General features: G+C 35.7%; 1 protein-coding gene across 3 annotated transcripts in view; it reads left to right on the forward strand.

Annotated features, from left to right (window-relative positions):
• LOC139959024 (uncharacterized) overlaps positions 1-22,886 on the forward strand; it is a 32,555-nt gene extending 9,669 nt beyond the window's left edge. The window contains exons 9-25 of one of the 3 annotated variants that reach the window (XM_071956540.1): positions 66-93; positions 740-960; positions 3,176-3,371; positions 3,776-3,878; positions 4,140-4,204; positions 4,857-4,929; positions 5,168-5,259; positions 7,845-8,104; positions 10,019-10,152; positions 10,730-10,936; positions 12,392-12,508; positions 12,859-12,996; positions 13,766-13,861; positions 15,763-15,855; positions 16,132-16,317; positions 16,891-17,019; positions 20,078-22,886. In XM_071956540.1, coding sequence (XP_071812641.1) covers positions 66-93; positions 740-960; positions 3,176-3,371; positions 3,776-3,878; positions 4,140-4,204; positions 4,857-4,929; positions 5,168-5,259; positions 7,845-8,104; positions 10,019-10,152; positions 10,730-10,936; positions 12,392-12,508; positions 12,859-12,996; positions 13,766-13,861; positions 15,763-15,855; positions 16,132-16,317; positions 16,891-17,019; positions 20,078-20,134 — 2,195 coding nt within the window. In that variant the 3' untranslated portion in view covers positions 20,135-22,886. The remainder of the gene's footprint in view (positions 1-65; positions 94-739; positions 961-3,175; positions 3,372-3,775; positions 3,879-4,139; positions 4,205-4,856; positions 4,930-5,167; positions 5,260-7,844; positions 8,105-10,018; positions 10,153-10,729; positions 10,937-12,391; positions 12,509-12,858; positions 12,997-13,765; positions 13,862-15,762; positions 15,856-16,131; positions 16,318-16,890; positions 17,020-20,077) is intronic. The other 2 variants (XM_071956538.1, XM_071956539.1) reach the window with 2 other exon arrangements.

Consider the following 22,886-nt stretch of genomic DNA (forward strand, 5'->3'; position numbering starts at 1 on the left):
TTAATATATCTGTAGTTTTCTAGGATTATCATTTCCTTTTTGCTTTTTCCCATTTCCTTTTCCAGACATGATTGCAAGCAAAGAATTTGAAGAGTAAGTACTATCACAGACTCAATACTAAAAATGTACTATTTAAGGGATAAATTATTTGCAATTTGACATCCCAGTCCTGATGGAACACCTTGAATTCAAAGATTGGCTGATGTGTTGCCTTTTATGGAGCAGAAAATTTATCACTGTTGATTGCCATGATTAAAAATAACACTTGTGATAAAACAAATGTTTGGTATTGAGCCATATCATTAGTAAGTGAAGTAAGAAACATCATTGTCTAAACTAAAGGCCAAAGCATCAGTATCTTACCAAAGCATTATCCAGTAATCTCCATATCAGCATAGGAAAAGAAAAATTACTATTACACAATAAACTTCTTGTCTGAAGATTACTGAAGTTGTTTACTTTAGGGGTCTAATTAATGGGTCCAATCTGTAATATTTGTTGTGTCGCTTGTCACACTGTGAGTCAGTGAGATACTTTCTGTGTGAATTCATTAACCTTTGATTAATTAGTAACATTTATAGCAGGAAATCATATTTTGAGTTCAAAGTTTCAGTCTATTTTTGTTGTACAAAGGTCAATCTCTTTGTGTGCTACCAGGAGCACCATAAATGTTGGAATTTCAATCCTTGGTTAATGTCATAACCATGATTTTAACAGAAAAGTATTTCTTAACTTTAAGCAGTGATGAAGAATCAGAAGCAGAAGAGGAGGAGGAGGATGGCAAAGCAGAGGAAAAGGATAAAGAAGGATTGAAGAAACTTGAGACGAGCAAGTCATCAGAGACTATAGAGGATAGTGCCAAGGTCAGAAATGAAGCCAGCAGTGGAAACAAGCAGGAGGAGACTGATGCCATCAGTCACCAAGAATCAGTAGCAGCTTCAGCTGCCGCCCAAGTGACAGGTAGGTAGAACATATTAGTGTGTGTTCTACAATCACTTTCTTATCCAATTACAGGTAGGTAGAACATATTAGTGTGTGTTCTACAATCACTTTCTTATCCAATTACAGGTAGGTAGAACATATTAGTGTGTATTCTACAATCACTTTCTTATCCAAGTGACAGGTAGGTAGAACATATTAGTGTGTATTCTACAATCACTTTCTTATCCAAGTGACAGGTAGGTAGAACATATTAGTGTGTATTCTACAATCACTTTCTTATCCAAGTGACAGGTAGGTAGAACATATTAGTGTGTATTCTACAATCACTTTCTTATCCAAGTGACAGGTAGGTAGAACATATTAGTGTGTATTCTACAATCACTTTCTTATCCAAGTGACAGGTAGGTAGAACATATTAGTGTGTATTCTACAATCACTTTCTTATCCAAGTGACAGGTAGGTAGAACATATTAGTGTGTATTCTACAATCACTTTCTTATCCAAGTGACAGGTAGGTAAAACATATTAGTGTGTGTTCTACAATCACTTTCTTATCCAAGTGACAGGTAGGTAGAACATATTAGTGTGTATTCTACAATCACTTTCTTATCCAAGTGACAGGTAGGTAGAACATATTTGTGTGTATTCTACAATCACTTTTTTATCCAAGTGACAGGTAGGTAGAACATATTAGTGTGTATTCTACAATCACTTTCTTATCCAAGTGACAGGTAGGTAGAACATATTAGTGTGTATTATACAATCACTTTCTCATCCAAGTGACAGGTAGGTAGAACATATTAGTGTGTATTCTACAATCACTTTCTTATCCAAGTGACAGGTAGGTAAAACATATTAGTGTGTATTCTACAATCACTTTCTTATCCAAGTGACAGGTAGGTAGAACATATTTGTGTGTATTCTACAATCACTTTTTTATCCAAGTGACAGGTAGGTAAAACATATTAGTGTGTATTCTACAATCACTTTCTTATCCAAGTGACAGGTAGGTAGAACATATTAGTGTGTATTCTACAATCACTTTCTCATCCAAGTGACAGGTAGGTAGAACATATTAGTGTGTATTCTACAATCACTTTCTCATCCAAGTGACAGGTAGGTAGAACATATTAGTGTGTATTCTACAATCACTTTCTCATCCAAGTGACAGGTAGGTAGAACATATTAGTGTGTATTCTACAATCACTTTCTTATCCAAGTGACAGGTAGGTAGAACATATTAGTGTGTATTCTACAATCACTTTCTTATCCAAGTGACAGGTAGGTAGAACATATTAGTGTGTATTCTACAATCACTTTCTTATCCAAGTGACAGGTAGGTAGAACATATTAGTGTGTATTCTACAATCACTTTCTTATCCAAGTGACAGGTAGGTAGAACATATTAGTGTGTATTATACAATCACTTCTTATCCAAGTGACAGGTAGGTAGAACATATTAGTGTGTGTTCTACAATCACTTTCTTATCCAAGTGACAGGTAGGTAGAACATATTAGTGTGTATTCTACAATCACTTTCTTATCCAAGTGACAGGTAGGTAGAACATATTAGTGTGTATTCTACAATCACTTCTTATCCAAGTGACAGGTAGGTAGAACATATTAGTGTGTATTCTACAATCACTTTCTTATCCAAGTGACAGGTAGATAGAACATATTAGTGTGTATTCTACAATCACTTCTTATCCATTCAATTCTTCCTTGACTGTCTTGCAATCATATTATCCATTATTTGTGGGAGTATGTAAGAACGGTCTGCTGTTGCTAGGTAAGAACGGTCTGCTGTTGCTAGGCTTGATGGTGCAGTGTCACTTCCATATTTGAGTTATTTTTGATATGTGATGTAACAGACAACATGCAATGCTGTTTGTTCATGACGTGTGCCCAAATTTAATTGAGCTACACTGCTGATATTCTAGTTGTTTGATTTGAGAGTTTAATTCTTTTTGATCATACTATCCCATTGCAATGACAGCAGTCCCATTCAATGAAGCCATTAATATTTGCCTATCCCATTGCAATGACTGCAGTCCCATTCAATGAAGCCATTTATATTTGCCTATCCCATTGCAATGACAGCAGTCCCATTCAATGAAGCCATTAATATTTGCTTGATGTTGTTGCAATTTGTTTGGTATTCTAATTCCTGACAGATCTTCACTTTCCAAAGATCCAGCTTCTACAAATTTCTGTTCCCTTTTTCTGTTTTTAGCAATCATGCTTGGCAAGCAGTCAGGGGGTGAAGGTCAACAAGAGGTTCAGAGTGAGGATGGAGATGGGACACCAGGTGGTGTGGCCCAGGCAGCTCAAACAAACACCGACAGCCCAGCTGCCCCCATCAGTACTCCTGCTGCTGCTGCTGCTGCTGCTGCTGAGGAAGAACAGAAATCAGATGATGAGGTCCACAGGTTAGAAGGATTAGATAGTTTAATTTCATCTCATTGATAAATACAAACGGTAGTTAACCTGTGTTATAATTTATGAGTCTGTGAGTCAGGAAAATTACCATAATGACTAAGATGAAGTGATGAAGTGAATGATTACAACTCTTCCAGTCAGCATTCTAGATTTGCTTGAAATTCAACAATGCTAACTTTGCTAATGTGACAACATGAAATTGCCCAGCAGCCTTCATGCCCTCTGATATGATGGTAACATTAATGTTTATGAAAAAAGACATAAATTACTATTTGGTAGTTTGAATAAACAATTCCTGTTTGCAACAAAGTCTTCATTAGTGTTCTATTAGTGTCTTGCCAATGCTAGATGTTAATATTGGAGTCTTTTCGCGTTCTTGATATTTTTATTCTAGTGTTCATGATGAATCTCGTGAAACAACCCCTGAACCAAAGATCCTGACTTGGAACACAAAAGAAGAAGCTAAGGATGCTTTTAAGCAGCTTCTCAGAGAAAAGGTAAGATGGATTCAATGTTTCATGGTCATTTGTGATATGCACAGGAAATTGTATCAATATAAAAAAAAAAAGATTCAACAAAGGAAAAAGGAAAAGTACAGCTGTTGAAAAACAGATACAGGAAAAATGAAAAACAGATACAGGAAAAATGAAAAACAGATACAGGAAAAATTTTGCTCTGTTTTTGGCCAATATCTGTTTTTCCTTCTTTTTCGAGAGAGAGTTAGTCATGCGTTTGCTATTTTGTTTTGTTATTTTCAGGAAATTTCTACTACAAGCAGCTGGGAACAAGCTTTTAAGCTCATTGTTAATGATGTGAGATATACGTAAGTAATTCTCCTTACAAATTATTTTACTATCATTCCTCTCTTTCAATTTTTTTTTCTTCAATTACCAGATTTCCATACTTACCATTAGGTCATCTTAAATAGTTTGTCATAGATTGGATTTTTTTTTCTCCCAAGATTCTAATCACACTTGCAGTTGCTTGATATTCTTAATATGAAAGAAAGAAAGATTAGCATCGACAAAAGTAAGACCATATATAGTTGCAAAATTTGGGAAAGGACAAGAACAACCCTTCCTCGTCTTTGTCATAAGTCATGAAAAGTTCTCATTTATCTGCAGCATTTTGCTTTTAATACCTTGAAAGAAGATTTGTATTAAGATGATGATTTCTTGAAACTGTCAGATGTACATTGATACATGTTTTTATTTTTATCACATTACCCAACAAGGGAATGTTGCACCCAAATCAGAACTTGATATATAAAAAAAACAAATAAACTTCAGGGATTTTCAAAGAATAGTTTAGATTTGAGTGATTATATATAAGCTCGATGTGGATAGATTTGTTTCTTCAATATAACATCCAACTTGATATCCATGACTCATCTCAACATCATTCCCTTCACATTTCACAGGTCACAAACTTTCCTTGCCATTATATTTTTCCTGTCTCTTCCTTTCTCTAACTAGGGCTCTACCAAAGTTGAGTGAGAAGAAGCAAGTGTTTAATAATTGGAAAACATCAAGAGCTAAAGAAATTAAAGTAAGTGTCTGAATAACCAATCTTTTATAATGTACTGTAAGTACCATCATAATTCTCAACATTCATTTGTTTTCACTCAGTCTTGAAATCTTCATCAAACAATCATTAGCCCAAAGTACTCATAATTTACAAATTTATAGGATAAGATCACATGGCTCAGTTGTTAAGGAGATCTTTCACTAGTGACATGCTGCTCTCACATAACATGATTAAATTGTGATATGTCATTGTTCCTTAGGATGAAATTAGAATTAAAGCTAAGAAAGCTAAAGAAGATTTGGCCAAATTTCTGGAGAATCACCCTAAGATGAATGCTCATGTTAGATACAGGTAAGAACACAAGGAAACCTCATCCTTCTATCATTTCATTATTTTCTGGACAGTTTATGTATATTCTATTTTTCCGCCACCCACCAATCATAGGTGACACTTATCTAAGTAATACTTCTCTAGGTCTTTCCTTTTCAATGAATCTGTTTCTTGGTAAAGTTTTATTTTTAGATTTTGAATTTAGAGAAACAAATGTTGTTCCTCTGTTGAAGTTAGCACAGATACTGTTTCAGTTACATTAATGTATTATGGACAGTATAACAAAGTGGAGGTATAGGTAAAATGGCTGTATCTCAGACAACTTCATTCAAAACCCAGGCATCTTTAACCTCAAAAAGCCACTGGCAACCTCAGGAAACCTCAAAGAAAGCTTAAAATCTAACAGAAGATATTTTATACCTTAGACTGCTTAACAACTTTAACGATCAGCCCTCTATTTGTAAAAATCGTGTTTCATGAACAGAAGTTGGTTGAGCTGACTTTCTGACTACCTTTTTGTGATAACTGTGTGTGGAAGAGACTATTAATCAAGTGAAATTAAGTAAAGCAGTAAGGAAGCCTTTAAGTGTGTGCGGAAGAACTATTCATCAAGTGAAATTAAGAAAAGCAGTTAGGAAGCCTTTAAGTGTGTCTGGAAGAACTATCCATCAAGTGAAATTGAGTAAAGCAGTTTGGAAGCCTTTAAGTGTGTGCGGAAGAACTATCCATCAAGTAAAATTGAGATAAGCAGTTAGGAAGCCTTTAAGTGTGTGCGGAAGAACTATCCATCAAGTAAAATTGAGATAAGCAGTTAGGAAGCCTTTAAGTGTGTGTGGAAGAACTATCCATCAAGTAAAATTGAGTAAAGCAGTTAGGAAGCCTTTAAGTGTGTGTGGAAGAACTATTCATCAAGTGAAATTAAGTAAAGCAGTTTGGAAGCCTTTAAGTGTGTGTGGAAGAACTATTCATCAAGTGAAATTAGTAAAGCAGTTAGGAAGCCTTTAAGTGTGTCTGGAAGAACTATTCATCAAGTGAAATTGAGTAAAGCAGTTAGGAAGCCTTTAAGTGTGTGCGGAAGAACTATCCATCAAGTGAAATTGAGATAAGCAGTTAGGAAGCCTTTAAGTGTGTGCGGAAGAACTATTCATCAAGTGAAATTGAGTAAAGCAGTTAGGAAGCCTTTATGTGTGTGCGGAAGAACTATCCATCAAGTAAAATTGAGATAAGCAGTTAGGAAGCCTTTAAGTGTGTCTGAAAGAACTATCCATCAAGTAAAATTGAGATAAGCAGTTAGGAAGCCTTTAAGTGTGTGCGGAAGAACTATTCATCAAGTGAAATTAAGTAAAGCAGTTAGGAAGCCTTTAAGTGTGTGTGGAAGAACTATTCATCAAGTGAAATTAGTAAAGCAGTTAGGAAGCCTTTAAGTGTGTCTGGAAGAACTATTCATCAAGTGAAATTGAGTAAAGCAGTTAGGAAGCCTTTCAGTGTGTGCGGAAGAACTATCCATCAAGTGAAATTGAGTAAAGCAGTTAGGAAGCCTTTCAGTGTGTGCGGAAGAACTATCCATCAAGTGAAATTGAGATAAGCAGTTAGGAAGCCTTTAAGTGTGTGCGGAAGAACTATTCATCAAGTGAAATTGAGATAAGCAGTTAGGAAGCCTTTAAGTGTGTGCGGAAGAACTATTCATCAAGTGAAATTAGTAAAGCAGTTAGGAAGCCTTTAAGTGTGTCTGGAAGAACTATTCATCAAGTGAAATTAGTAAAGCAGTTAGGAAGCCTTTCAGTGTGTGCGGAAGAACTATCCATCAAGTGAAATTGAGATAAGCAGTTAGGAAGCCTTTAAGTGTGTGCGGAAGAACTATTAATCAAGTAAAATTGAGTAAAGCAGTTAGGAAGCCTTTAAGTGTGTGCGGAAGAACTATTAATCAAGTGAAATTAAGTAAAGCAGTTCGGAAGCCTTTAAGTGTGTCTGGAAGAACTATTCATCAAGTGAAATTAAGTAAAGCAGTTAGGAAGCCTTTAAGTGTGTGCGGAAGAACTATTAATCAAGTGAAATTAAGTAAAGCAGTTAGGAAGCCTTTAAGTGTGTGCGGAAAAACTATTAATCAAGTGAAATTGAGTAAAGCCGTTAGGAAGCCTTTCATTGTGTGCGGAAGAACTATCCATCAAGTGAAATTGAGTAAAGCAGTTAGTAGGAAGCCTTTAATGAGCTAGAAAGTAACCCTTGAATTGAGGAGCGTCAGATCATTTGTAAGCAATAAATCATTAAATTATGTGTAAGAACAATGCAAACCAAAGTACTGTCACATGGAGGAGCAGATGAAGTAAGATTAAAGCAGGAATCATAGCTTCTATCAACTTACAGCTAATGTATCAAACATAAAAATTATTCTGATTTCCATTTAAAAAATTCTTCAAAATATTTACAAAATTTTAGAAAATGTTTATTGTTCTACTAGCTCTTGTTTGGTCCATCAAAATACAAGAAAAGGAAGGAATTCATGTTTCTTTCTCACAATAATTTTTTTCAGTAATGAGAATTATATCTGTTTGGTAATCACTGGTAGAGAAATGTTTTAAATCAGGAAATGTTTATTCATGCTACAGAAAAGCAGATGTGATGTTTGAGGATAAAGACGTGTGGAACGCAGTCCCATCTCCAGACCGCAAAGATGTCTTTGAAGACTGCATCTTCTTCTTGGCCAAACGAGAGAAAGAAGAGAGTAAAGCACTTCGCAAGAGGAACATCGAAGCCATGCACAATATCCTTAATAGCATGCCTAATGTCAGCTTCAAAACAACTTGGTCAGAGTGTCAGAGACACCTTGCAGAGAACCCTACCTTCACAGATGATGAAGAACTCCTAAGTGAGTGTTTGACCCCAAAGTAATGCCTAATTTTGCCAACATTTTGTCAGCATTTCTAAACGTTAACTTAGAAACCCTTTTGACTTAAAAAGCTGACAACCAAGCAATTAACAAGTATGCTTGTTGTCTTGGCAAGGCCAGAAGAATCTTTTGGCTGAAATGATAGTTCTGAGGTAAAATGTACATTTGACAGATGATAGATTTACATTTTCTAAGCATCCTGATTTGCATTCAGTATCTATGTACCGTTTACGAGCTTTGTAGTTACAGGTTTTGTTGTTTACGAACAACTTTTGCAGTTAACACGTTTTACAACAGAAGCAAAACAGGTGTGATATCATAAAATGCGTTATCACATTTGTATGTGTTTTCTTCAAAATTAAGTTACACTTTCCTACTAGATGATGCATCTCCTTATGAATAAAGCTCCATCATTGGAATATTCTTAACTACAGATTCTATTAGGTAAAGTTTGAAACAAAATAAAATAAGTAAAACAAACTTTTTTTCTTTCAGTGCGCAACTGTGTCAGCACACCTGTTTGCTTCAAGTTTAGTAATGATCAAAATTTCAATTATTATGCCATGTAAGATACAAATCTCCCCTATCAATATCTCCAGAACACCATGTAGGATACAAATCTCACCTATCAATATCTCCAGAACACCATGTAAGATACAAATCTCCCCTATCAATATCTCCAGAACACCATGTAGGATACAAATCTCACCTATCAATATCTCCAGAACACCATATAAGATACAATCTCCCCTATCAATATCTCCAGAACACCATGTAGGATACAAATCTCACCTATCAATATCTCCAGAACACCATGTAGGATACAAATCTCACCTATCAATATCTCCAGAACACCATGTAGGTTACAAATCTCACCTATCAGTATCTCCAGAACACCATGTAGGATACAAATCTCCCCTATCAATATCTCAAGAACACCATGTAGGATACAAATCTCACCTATCAATATCTCCAGAACACCATGTAGGATACAAATCTCACCTATCAATATCTCAATAACACCATGTAGGATACAAATCTCCCCTATCAATATCTCCAGAACACCATGTGTGATACAAATCTCCCCTATCAGTATCTCCAGAACACCATGTAGGTTACAAATCTCACCTATCAATATCTCAAGAACACCATGTAGGATACAAATCTCCCCTATCAATATCTCCAGAACACCATGTAGGATACAAATCTCACCTATCAATATCTCCAGAACACCATGTAGGTTACAAATCTCACCTATCAATATCTCCAGAACACCATGTAGGTTACAAATCTCACCTATCAATATCTCCAGAACACCAAATAGGATACAAATCTCCCCTATCAACATCTCCAGAACACCATGTGTGATACAAATCTCCCCTATCAATATCTCCAGAGCACCATGTAGGATACAAATCTCACCTATCAATATCTCCAGAACACCATGTAGGTTACAAATCTCACCTATCAATATCTCAAGAACACCATGTAGGATACAAATCTCACCTATCAATATCTCCAGAACACCATGTAGGATACTAATCTCACTTATCAATATCTCCAGAACACCATGTAGGTTACAAACCTCACCTATCAATATCTCCAGAACACCATGTAGGTTACAAATTTCACTAGGATGCTTAGAATGTGTTCCTTTTTCATCAATCAAGAACCAAAATTTTCCTTTTTGACAATCCTTTGAATTCATTAATGTACGTCAACTCAAATGAGGCCAGGTGCAAACAATCTAACTATTGATAACTAGCATCATGAGCAAACCTAATTGAACAGGTCTGAGGGATGATTTCATTATTATATATGTTGTTCCAGACTGACCATCATCAATCCTTTTATCAAAGAATATTAAACAGTTCTGCCAATTTTTGTCAACAGGTATGGACAAAGAGGATGCCCTCATCTGTTTCGAGGATCACATTAGAGAGTTAGAGAAGCAGGAGGATGAAGAAAGAGAGAGGAAACGAATCCTTCAAAAGAGGCAATACAGGAAATGTAGAGAGGCTTTTGTAGTAAGTGACAAATGAGTACAGAGATAACACAGGAAATGTAGAGAGACTTTTGTAGTAAATCAAAAATGAGTACAGAGATAACACAGGAAATGTAGAGAGGCTCTTGTAGTAAGTAACAAATGAGTACAGAGATATCACAGGAAATGTAAAGATGCTGTTAATTATTTTTATGTCAGTTTAATTTTTACCAGCCTGTGGCCAGTAAACTTTGGCTCACCATTGTTATTCGCCATGTGAGGAATGAAAGGTTTTTTGGAAAAATGTCTTATTGTCAAGACCGTGTCTTGCATTATTTCCAAAACAAATCACATTCCCTCAACGATGAATACATGAGGCTACTCAGCGCACCTCTATTTTACATTTGATGCAGGTTTAACTCTTATCAAACAAAGTGGTTTAGCAACCCTAATGCCCTATATAATAATTCAATTCAGGATGTTCACTCACATGTTTCTTTCATTAATTTTGAACTTGGTCACGAATTGGAATCCTGTTCTAGCAAAATATTTCTAAGGTAGTATTTCAAAGTTTATAATTTCCCAGCTTCTTTTCCATTTAACTGTTTTTAATTTGTCAGGTACTACTAGATGAATTGCATGAGAGAGGTCAGTTGAACTCTATGTCACAATGGATGCAGTTATTCCCTATCATTAACTCTGACTCACGATTCCATGATATGTTGGGAAACCCTGGAAGTACACCATTAGACCTATTCAAGTTTTATGTTGAAGATCTCAAAGCTCGTTACCATGATGAAAAGAAGATCATTAAAGAAATACTCAAGGTGATTAACTCTTTACACTTTTGCCGTGTACTCTGAATTTCACATGTCAGGATTGTTAGACTGATCTAAAAGAGAATGCTTGATATAAGTGGGGCTAATGTACTCATGACTTAGGTAGGTTTCATAATGAGCGTCTGTAACCATTCCTAACCCAGGTTTACTAAACTTGTATAGGGTGTAAGTGGGGCTAATGTACTCATGACTTAGGTGGGATTTTAAAATGAGCTACTGTAACCATTCCTAACCCAGGTTTACTAAACTTGTATAGGGTGTAAGTGGGGCTTATGTACTCATGACTTAGGTAGGATTTCAAAATGAGCTACCGTAACCATTCCTAACCCAGGTTTACTAAACTTGTATAAGGTATAAGTGGGGCTAATGTACTCATGACTTAGGTAGGATTTCAAAATGAGCTACCGTAACCATTCCTTACCCAGGTTCACTAAACTTGTATAGGGTGTAAGTGGGGCTTATGTACTCATGACTTAGGTAGGATTTCAAAATGAGCTACCGTAACCATTCCTTACCCAGGTTCACTAAACTTGTATAGGGTGTAAGTGGGGCTTATGTACTCATGACTTAGGTAGGATTTCAAAATGAGCTTCTGTAACCATTCCTAACCCAGGTTAACTAAACTTGTATAGGGTATAAGTGGGGCTAATGTACTCATGACTTAGGTAGGATTTCAAAATGAGCTACTGTAACCATTCCTAACCCAGGTTTACTAAACTTGTATAGGGTGTAAGTGGGGCTTATGTACTCATGACTTAGGTAGGATTTCAAAATGAGCTTCTGTAACCATTCCTAACCCAGGTTTACTAAACTTGTATAGGGTATAAGTGGGGCTAATGTACTCATGACTTAGGTAGGATTTCAAAATGAGCTACTGTAACCATTCCTAACCCAGGTTTACTAAACTTGTATAGGGTGTAAGTGGGGCTTATGTACTCATGACTTAGGTAGGATTTCAAAATGAGCTACTGTAACCATTCCTAACCCAGGTTTACTAAACTTGTATAGGGTGTAAGTGGGGCTTATGTACTCATGACTTAGGTAGGATTTCAAAATGAGCTTCTGTAACCATTCCTAACCCAGGTTTACTAAACTTGTATAGGGTATAAGTGGGGCTAATGTACTCATGACTTAGGTAGGATTTCAAAATGAGCTTCTGTAACCATTCCTAACCCAGGTTTACTAAACTTGTATAAGGTATAAGTGGGGCTTATGTACTCATGACTTAGGTGGGATTTCAAAATGAGCTACTGTAACCTTTCCTAACCCAGGTTTACTAAACTTGTATAGGGTATAAGTGGGGCTTACGTACTCATGACTTAGGTGGGATTTCAAAATGAGCTACTGTAACCATTCCTAACCCAGGTTTACTAAACCCAGGTTCACTAAACTTTTATAGGTTTGAGTGATTAATTTGACTAATGTATCTTTCTTGCTGCTCAGGATAAAGGAATGGTGGTGGAGCTTGACACCATGTATGATGACTTTGCCACAACAATCAGTGAAGACAAACGAGCCAGCACTCTCGATGCAGGCAATATCAAGATGGCATTTAACTCTGTAAGATTCTAAAACTATATTCATTTTTTTTGTTACATAAGCAGGTCATTCTGTCATTCTATGATAATAGGTACTTACAAGATACTACCCATTTTTACAAAAGGATGTTTTATTACATTGTCAGTTGGTCAGGTTAGAATTGATTGTTGATAATCTGGTTTCATGAGTTCTTAGATTTAACACGGTCTTGTGACTGTAGGCCAAGTATGTATTCTGTGCAGTATACTCCATTAAGTGTACTATGTGTAGTGTACTTACTGCAGTCTACTCTGTGTTCAGTGTTGTCTTTGTGCTTGATCAAGCATTGCCCACCTCCCCTTACCATTACCCTGTTCTGTAATAACTTGCAGCTGTTAGATAAAGCTGAAGGGAGGAAGAAAGAGAGAGAGAAGGAACAAGCCAGACAACTGCGAAGACTGGAGAGCGCATTTAAGAGTATGTTGAAGAATGCAGCGCCACCTATTGATGTTAATTCAAAGTGGGAAGATGTGAGTTATTCGCAGAAGATAATGTTCAATAAGAATAATATCTCAGATATTGCATATGCAAATTGGCTTCTCAAATGCATAGATTTATATCACTATTTGTAATTAGAACTAAACATTGGCCTTGTCAGATTGACCCAGTGCAAAATACACTTTTAGTATTTAACCTTATCATATGTGAGTTATTCACAAAAGATAATGTTTAATAATATCTCAGATATTGCATATGCATATATGCAAATTGGCTTCTCAAATGCATAGATTTATACCACTATTTGTACTTAGAACTTAACTTTGGCCTTTTCAGATTGACCCAATACAAAATACACTTTTAGTATTTAACCTTATCATATGTGAGTTATTCACAGAAGATAATGTTTAATAATATCTCAGATATTGCATATATGCAAATTGGCTTCTCAAATGCATAGATTTATACCACTATTTGTACTTAGAACTAAACTTTGGCCTTGTCAGATTGACCGAATGCAAAATACAGTTTTAGTATTCAACCTTATCATATGTGAGTTTGCCTAAAGTAGTTAAACAGCATTGGGGAATGTTTTTCCTTTCTTATTTCAATTTTTTTTTATCTTGCTCTTATATGAATAAATGCAAAATTAAAGTCTTTTTTGCTTAAATGTACTTGCCCAAATGTATAGTTGAACCATTTGCATTTTGCTACTACATATTGAGTTTTGTGAGTATATCTCAGACTGGTATTTGACTTGTATGAAGTCTATAACTCTTTTCTTCTGGTTTACTTTGGTAGGTAAAGGATCAGTTTGTAAATGACACCATCTACCTCTCAATTGCACCTGATTCAGAAAGGATACGTCTCTTCAATGAGTACATTGCATCTCTAGAGGTAAGGTCTGATCTAAAAGTGACAAATTGTGTGGTCTGCTATTTTATGTCAAAGCATCCTACTTGGGGTGGGGGTGGGGGAAGCATCCTTCTTGGGGATAGGGATGAGGGAAGACAGGAAAGGGGGACAAAGGGTGGCTTTAGATTATTTTTACATTTTATGTTCTATTGTTCTATGTATTAACCCCTTAACTTTGTCAGATAAATTAGTGCATTCTTTTGCAAAGTGTTAAATGGAAAGTTTTAATGGAAATGTCACTCAACAGTGTCCTCTAATGATCAATTGAACTGTGATCCAAAAAAAATACATGCAACACTGATTATGTGAAGTGAAGGGTTCATAAATAAATTCCATGACAGTCATAACATATCTTTGAGCAGACTATTGTGTTGATATTGTATATATGACAACTATATCAGTTTATAGTGTACATATGACTGCTATATCTGTTTATAGTGCACATATGACTGCTATATCAGTTTATAGTGTACATATGACTGCTATATCAGTTTATAGTGTACATATGACTGCTATATCTGTTTATAGTGCACATATGACTGCTGTATCAGTTTATAGTGTACATATGACTGCTATATCAGTTTATAGTGTACATATGACTGCTATATCAGTTTATAGTGTACATATGACTGCTATATCAGTTTATAGTGTACATATGACTGCTATATCAGTTTATAGTGTACATATGACTGCTATATCAGTTTATAGTGTACATATGACTGCTATATCAGTTTATAGTGCACATATGACTGCTATATCAGTTTATAGTGTACATATGACTGCTATATCTGTTTATAGTGTACATATGACTGCTATATCAGTTTATAGTGCACATATGACTGCTATATCAGTTTATAGTGCACATATGACTGCTATATCAGTTTATAGTGCACATATGACTGCTATATCAGTTTATAGTGCACATATGACTGCTATATCTGTTTATAGTGCACATGTGACTGCTCTATCAGTTTATAGTGCACATGTGACTGCTATATCTGTTTATAGTGCACATGTGACTGCTCTATCAGTTTATAGTGTACATGTGACTGCTATATCTGTTTATAGTGCACAAGTGACTGCTCTATCAGTTTATAGTGCACATGTGACTGCTATATCAGTTTATAGTGCACATGTGACTGCTATATCAGTTTATAGTGCACATGTGACTGCTATATCAGTTTATAGTGCACATGTGACTGCTATATCAGTTTATAGTGCACATGTGACTGCTATATCAGGTTATAGTGCACATGTGACTGCTATATCAGTTTATAGTGCACATGTGACTGCTATATCAATTTATAGTGCACATGTGACTGCTATATCAGTTTATAGTGCACATGTGACTGCTATATCAATTTATAGTGTACATGTGACTGCTATATCAGTTTATAGTGTACATGTGACTGCTATATCAGTTTATAGTGTACATGTGACTGCTATATCAATTTATAGTGTACATGTGACTGCTATATCAGTTTATAGTGTACATGTGACTGCTATATCAGTTTATAGTGTACATGTGACTGCTGTATCAGTTTATAGTGTACATATGACTGCTATATCAGTTTATAGTGTACATATGACTGCTGTATCAGTTTATAGTGTACATATGACTGCTGTATCAGTTTTTAGTGTAGATGTGACTGCTGTATCAGTTTTTAGTGTAGATATGACTGCTATATCAGTTTTACACCCAGTTAATTTGGTTTAGCCAAACATGAACAACTTTCTCTGTGGAACACAGTACACAGAACAAAGTACTTTGAATAGCAAAAGTGTCTGACTCCAATATTGCTTTACAGGTTGATATGTTGGTATGTTACATATTTTTTTATGATAACTACAAAAGATTCTTTACCCATCTTTTCCCTATCTAGGAAGCTTGTGCCCATCACCATGCTAAAGTATCGTCCAAGAAGAATAAAAAGACCAAGAAACATCGGCGTAGATCCAGATCTAGGTCAAGGACGGTGAGAATTTTTTATTTGTAAGATTTCTGGTGTGAATTCTTTATTTCCAAAAATTATCATCACTTTTAGTTTTCTGTTTCTTCAACTGATTAAAATTTATTTAAACTTTCCCCACTTTGTTCTCAGAATTTACCCAAGATTCTCTATAAACAAGATAGGTTTAGACATGAGTTTTTAGAACATATGATCCACTAGTTTCTCATTTAGCTCCATCTGAAGATAATGCTATGATGAGAACTTTGATAAATGAAGACATTTTCTGACTGGTTTCTACAGCCTGCCTCAGAATCAGAAGATGATAAAGATCATTCCTCTCACAAACGATCAAAGAAGAAAAAGAGGTCTCGAACCCCCAGCTTGGAATCATCTGAGGAGGAGCCGGAACCTGCTGTCAAGAGCAGCAGCAGTAGTAGATCATCAAAGCGACACAAGAAGAAAGCCAAGAGGAAACGGAAACAAACAGTATGCTCAATTGTCTTTATCTTCTTTCAAGCTGTAAAACTGCACCACAATGGTGTCATAAAATCATTTCCCCAAACGGTTACCCTTTAGAGTGTTTGATTCTGATCAATTACAATCTTCACTTGTCCAACTCCTGTTTCCCTATTAAATCAGTCTAAATTGTTCAAGGCTGGTCTCAAAAGACAGGGTCCAAAATCTGCATTTATGACCTTTTCTTATTGTTTGCTGTAGGCTCAGCAAAAGAGAAATAGGTAGGGAGTTTCCCATCTGCTCCCCCCCCCCAACACACACACACCCCTTCCCTAAAAGTTATCTTTTCAGATGTGGATTTCAGATGTGGATTTAAAACCTCATATTGTTAAGTAGAAGACAACATGATTGGAGACACCTGTTCACATCACACTTACAATAAATCTTTGTGCATGAAGGCAAAGCCAGTAACATCTAATCCTAGTTGGAAATTTGTTCTTTGATCAAGTGCAATATTAGTTCAGCCAGAAGAATGGAAATTATTGATGTGCTAAGAACTATATGGTAAAATATACTGTAATTTTTCTAAATCTCTTGGAGCAGCCCACCAGTAGCTCAGCATCAGACGCAGAACGAGACAAAGAACAAGACCGTGAGAGTGGAGAACTTTCAGAAAGACAGTTACAAAAGCCAGCCACTCCTGCTCGCAGTTCACCTCCAAAGAAAGAAAAGGTAAGCCACCCATTGCATTTCATAACATATGTTACGCTATGAATTTCTACTATTGTTGCAACATATACTACATTATGAATTTCTGCTATATCAGTGTGGTAGGTCTACTCTGAGGGTTGATGTTTTCAAAGTGACTGGTTTTCTCAAGAAGGCTTGCCACATGTGCTCTGACATAAACGCTAGAAATTAGCAACTAAAGGTTCTGTTTGAATTGTTGGAGAAGCTATGCTTCATGTGCCACCACCTACTATAAGTACTGAAATGCAACTAGCTGCTTTAAATAGAAAGGTGGACATTATTAATGCTGGAAATTGGGCAATTGAATTGAGTTGTTATTATATAGAAGAGAGCAAATAGCTCTGGCAGAAAATTGTCACAGAGGATCGGGAGGGGTACTTTGTCACAGAGGGTGGGAGGGGTACTTTTTAACAGAGCGTGGGGAGAGGTACTTTGTCACAGAGGGTGGGAGGGGTACTTTTTAACAGAGGGTGGGGAGGGGTAGTTTGCAATGTTGAACAGGCAAGATTCATTGTCAGAAAATACTCTTTTTTTCACTTTCAACTATGAAGTCTCTCTCTTAATGTTATACTACAATTAACTATTCTGCAATACAGTCAAATTTGGATTAACCAAACATGTTGAAACATACATTAGGATATCCAGTTTACTCTACTTTGATTTATTTTGATATTTTAATTGAACATAGAAAGTGTTTTGTATCTGGTAATGAAGTACTATGAATTACTCCAACGTCTACCCCTGTGGTATTTTTTACCATTTTGTGTTGTTACTATAAGTTAATGTAAATCAAACATGAAATCAAACTTTGATTATGGACAAAAGGGAAGACTTTTATGTGGTAATAAATATCTGATTTGGATAATCTAAAATCTGGGTAAAGGAGGCTTGGAAGATGCAGGTTTTATTGTTATTGTATTTGTAATTGTTAATGATTTAACAACTAATTGCACTTTCTATTCCTCCTGATCCTCTTTGCCTGTCTGACTTATCTATCAAGAATACATGGAAGAATGGTATTGTTTAGCCACTTGCAATGCTACCATACCAAATTGCTTTGTAAAGACTAATGTGTATGACAGTTTTGTGTGAACTGAGCTGTTATATTTTACATAATATTCATTAATCCACTTAAGATAAAAAGTCTTATAACACCAAATTGATGCTTGGTTCTCTTATGTACTCACTATATTAAGAGGGCTGCTTGCCGTTCCGTATTCGTTTGAAAATTCATCTTGTTAATTGCACTGTTTTTCTGTTTTCAAGATTTCTCTGCCATTCAACCTACCATTTCACTCATATTTTTGTGCTTATAGAGTCTTGATTAACGTTGTGTGTGTTATTCAGAAATGTTATCTAGCAGTCTTTAATTCCAATCATATTTTTGTGCTTATAGAGTCTTGATTAACGTTATGTGTGTTATTCAGAAATGTTATCTAGCAGTCTTTAATTCCAATCATGTCAGAAATCAACAGTCACTCAAAATCTCAATGTATTTTGAAATACCTTTCAAGTTGATTTATTGCTACTTTAAATCAAGAAGACTACTACAGTAGATTCATAATGATATCAATTTGTTACATAAATTGTTACTTATTTTTCAAATACACCGTCGTGTTTCAGTAAAGTTATATTTACGCGCTACCATATAGTTCATTTGATTAGTTATTTTCAACTGGCATGTTCAAGATCTATTGACAATTGGACCATATGCGTCTGTCACCCTTTGCATTGTGAAAAATGATTAAAACAAATTTGCTGTTCCACTGTAACTCATTTTGTCAAAACTTCAGTAGTTTAAGAAAACGTACCTGTAGAGTAGCTTATCTGTGTAACATTACTGGAGTTGATTCAGTGCTAAAAACAGGAAATTAAATCTCTTGGACATATTGGTATCAATGACCCAAAATAAAACTGTTATTGAACATTTTGAGTGTGTTATGTTGAAAAGGTGTATCTGAGGTCAGGGTTGTAAATATTTGCCATTTGCCTGTAGAGCTCCTGTAGCCTATTAGCTCTAGTTAGCGTTAACAATCCTAAGGTAAATAATTGAGTGGTTTTGTTCCCAAGAAGGTTAAGAGTTCATCCAAAGTCTAACTTCTTTCAACTCCATATTCCCATAACAATTGAGTGTATTAGCCTGACCAGTCAAGTATTAAGTGAAGTAACAGATAGATATTTTAAAAACTTTCTCACTTGCAGTTTACAAGTGATTAATACAGATGTAACCAACATCTGAGCAACAAAAAGTTGAGGACCGTATTGATTGCTCATAAACTTTCCTTTGATTTTAAAAGAAAGTGGAGTTTGCTTTTCAGACTTGTTCTAGGTAATTCTCTGTAGGTTCTTAAACTTTCATATGATCCAAAAACAGAGTGGACTTTGCTGCTGTGGAGAGCTCTAGGTAATACTCTGCAGGGTTCATAAACTTTCATATGATCCAAAAACAGAGTGGACTTTGCTGATGTGGAGAGCTCTAGGTAATACTCTGCAGGGTTCATAAACTTTCATATGATCCAAAAACAGAGTGGACTTTGCTGCTGTGGAGAGCTCTAGGTAATACTCTGCAGGGTTCATAAACTTTCATATGATCCAAAAACAGAGTGGACTTTGCTGCTGTGGAGAGCTCTAGGTAATACTCTGCAGGGTTCATAAACTTTCATATGATCCAAAAACAGAGTGGACTTTGCTGCTGTGGAGAGCTCTAGGTAATACTCTGTAGGGTTCATAAACTTTCATATGATCTAAAAACAGAGTGGACTTTGCTGCTGTGGAGAGCTCTAGGTAATACTCTGCAGGGTTTATAAACTTACAAAAACTGGGGAAAATATGCTTAACCTCTTGCAAGTGTATTTTGTGGTGAGTTTGCATTTTATTCTGCTTACACTAATACACTTCATTGTAGGTAGTATTGATTTGTTAACAAAAATATGACAATTATGCTGGTAATATCATGTGTTTTCTCTCACATCACAATTGGCCATTTTGCTTGCATGTTCATAGTATACCAACCCCTTCATTTCCATTACTTTTGTTACAGACTGCATGGGACACCTCGGATGACAATCTTAGTGAAGGCGAATTACAAGAAAATTGACCCTTCACCTTAAACTTGCACTCTTCTCTCTCTTAACAGACAGCATGGGACACGTCAGATAGCGACCTGAGCGAGGGTGAACTCCGTGAAAAGAAAAAGATATTGCTGGAACAATTAAAAGACAGTGACTAGGCCTATCTCTGTGCATCTAGACAATCCTCATGTGGCTTGAACACCCATGACATATAACAATTGACTAACGGTGTTGAATGTCATTAGTTACTGCCTGATGCATTTTCAGCAGAGCAGTTTGGCACTCCTCACTGGATACTAAACTACAAACATGGCTGTAGATATTCAAATGTGCATTGTTTCAAATTGTGTATGGCATTGGCTTTTCTACTTGGACACATTACACAACAGTTTAAATGATGTTCTTCCATACTAGACATACCTCCAGTCTTGGAGTACACAAGGCACAGAGATGCTCATCTTTTGGGAAACTTCTTCAGAAGTCTCGTTGGAAGTTCGATCTCAGCAGAATTTTTGTCTGTTCACTATTTCTTGGAAAATATTTCCTTTATTAGCTGAAGAACCTCTAAGACTGGAAGATATCTGCAGAATGAGGAAGCGATAATGGAAGGTTGAATTGAAAATATCCAAGACTGGTTTTGTAGTTGAGACACAAACATGGAACACAGCTCTCTTGAGCTTGTGTCTTGGCATAAATGAAAATTTGGTGTCTCTACCATGGTCAGTTGCAATGGAAAATGAAATGGGAGCATAAGTTTGGATTCACATGAACAGGGAAAAGAACATGTGTTGTTTCTTCATTAACAACTGATGATCAACATTCGTACTACATCACATTCATAATAATTTGAACCACAAAATATTTATTTATCAAGCTGAACCAATATTCAAGAGTTGAGAATAACATACAGTGATCAGGACATTTCATGTTTCATGTCATTTATTTATTGGAAAAGAACCATTCCAATTTTGTCAATTTCAATGTTTAACTCTGTCGGTCTTCAAGTCAAATGCATGTTCTACAACTAAACCAGCAAAGGTAACTTCCCTTCTCTAAACCAAGATGGATGATGCACTGTCCTTTTTCTAAGCCTGGATGATTTTACTTTCTCATTCCAAGGATTTGGTTCGTTTAGCTGAAATAAAATTGTGGTGAATCAAATGAAGATAGAATACTTTTGAAAGTGAAAGCATTCTCCTTTTTTCTCTTTTATTGCATTTGTCAAGACTTTTCTTCACATTTATTTGTGTACATTTGATTTATTTTTGTATGAATTTTTCTTGGCATCTCTTTTATTTTTTATTTCTTAAGGTTGGACGAAGCTTTTTTTTTATAACATTTATATTTTGTTACTTATAGCAGCAGTAATTGCTATGAAAGTAGTTCCTATACAGTTCTCATTGTCCAACATGCGGTGCATGGCATCACTTTGTTATGATGTGGCTTCACTTTACTATTGTGTGTTTTCACTTTACTGTTATGTGGCACCACATTGCTATTGTGTGGCATCACTTTACTATAGTGTTGCAACCATGTTATTATCATGTGGAACCACTTTTCTATTATGTATCACAATTTTATTAATATTGTGTGACTTCACTTTACTATTATGGAGGGGGTGAGGAGGACCATTTGCAATAACATACACTTCAATAACATACAGACAGTGTGGTGCATATCCCTAACATAGAAGTGTACAGGTAACACCACAATAACATACAAAAAGTGTGGTGCATATCCCTAACATAGAAATGTAAAGGTAACACCACAATAACATACAAATGGTGTGATGCATATCCCTAAAATACAAATGTACAGGTAACACCACAATAACATACAAACAGTGTGGTGCATATCCCTAACATACAAATGTAAAGGTAACACCACAATAACATACAAACGGTGTGGTGCATAACCCTAACATACAAATGTAAAGGTAACACCACAATAACATACAAACGGTGTGGTGCATGTCCCTAACATACAAATGTAAAGGTAACACCACAATAACATACAAACGGTGTGGTGCATATCCCTAACATAGAAATGTACAGGTAACACCACATTAACATACAAACAGTGTGGTGCATATCCCTAACATACAAATGTAAAGGTAACACCACAATAACATACAAACGGTGTGGTGCATATCCCTAACATACAAATGTAAAGGTAACACCACAATAACATACAAACAGTGTGGTGCATATCCCTAACATACAAATGTAAAGGTAACACCACAATAACATACAAACGGTGTGGTGCATATCCCTAACATAGAAATGTACAGGTAACACCACATTAACATACAAACGGTGTGGTGCATATCCCTAAAATACAAATGTACAGGTAACACCACAATAACATACAAATGGTGTGATGCATGTCCCTAACATACAAATGTACATATAACACCACATTAACATACAGACGGTGTGGAGCATATCCCTAACATACAAATGTACAACATATACTTCAATAACATACAAACGGTGTGGTGCATATCCCTAAAATACATATGTACAGGTAACACCACAATAACATTCAAACGGTGTGATGCATATCCCTAAAATACAAATGTAAGGGTAACACCACAATAACATACAAGCAATATGGTGCAAAACAAAATGTTTTAGTCCAACACCGATAATTGTGTCTCACACATAGGAGGAGGGGAGGATATAGTTTTTCCCCTTTTTTGTTTATATAAGGTGGCTTAGATTCAAATGGTGATACATTTGGCAAACTTTGAACTGATTATATGTTTAGGAATTCTCA

This window comes from Apostichopus japonicus, chromosome 18 (genome assembly GCF_037975245.1).
Source record: "Apostichopus japonicus isolate 1M-3 chromosome 18, ASM3797524v1, whole genome shotgun sequence".
Classification (NCBI taxonomy): Eukaryota; Metazoa; Echinodermata; class Holothuroidea; order Aspidochirotida; family Stichopodidae; genus Apostichopus; species Apostichopus japonicus.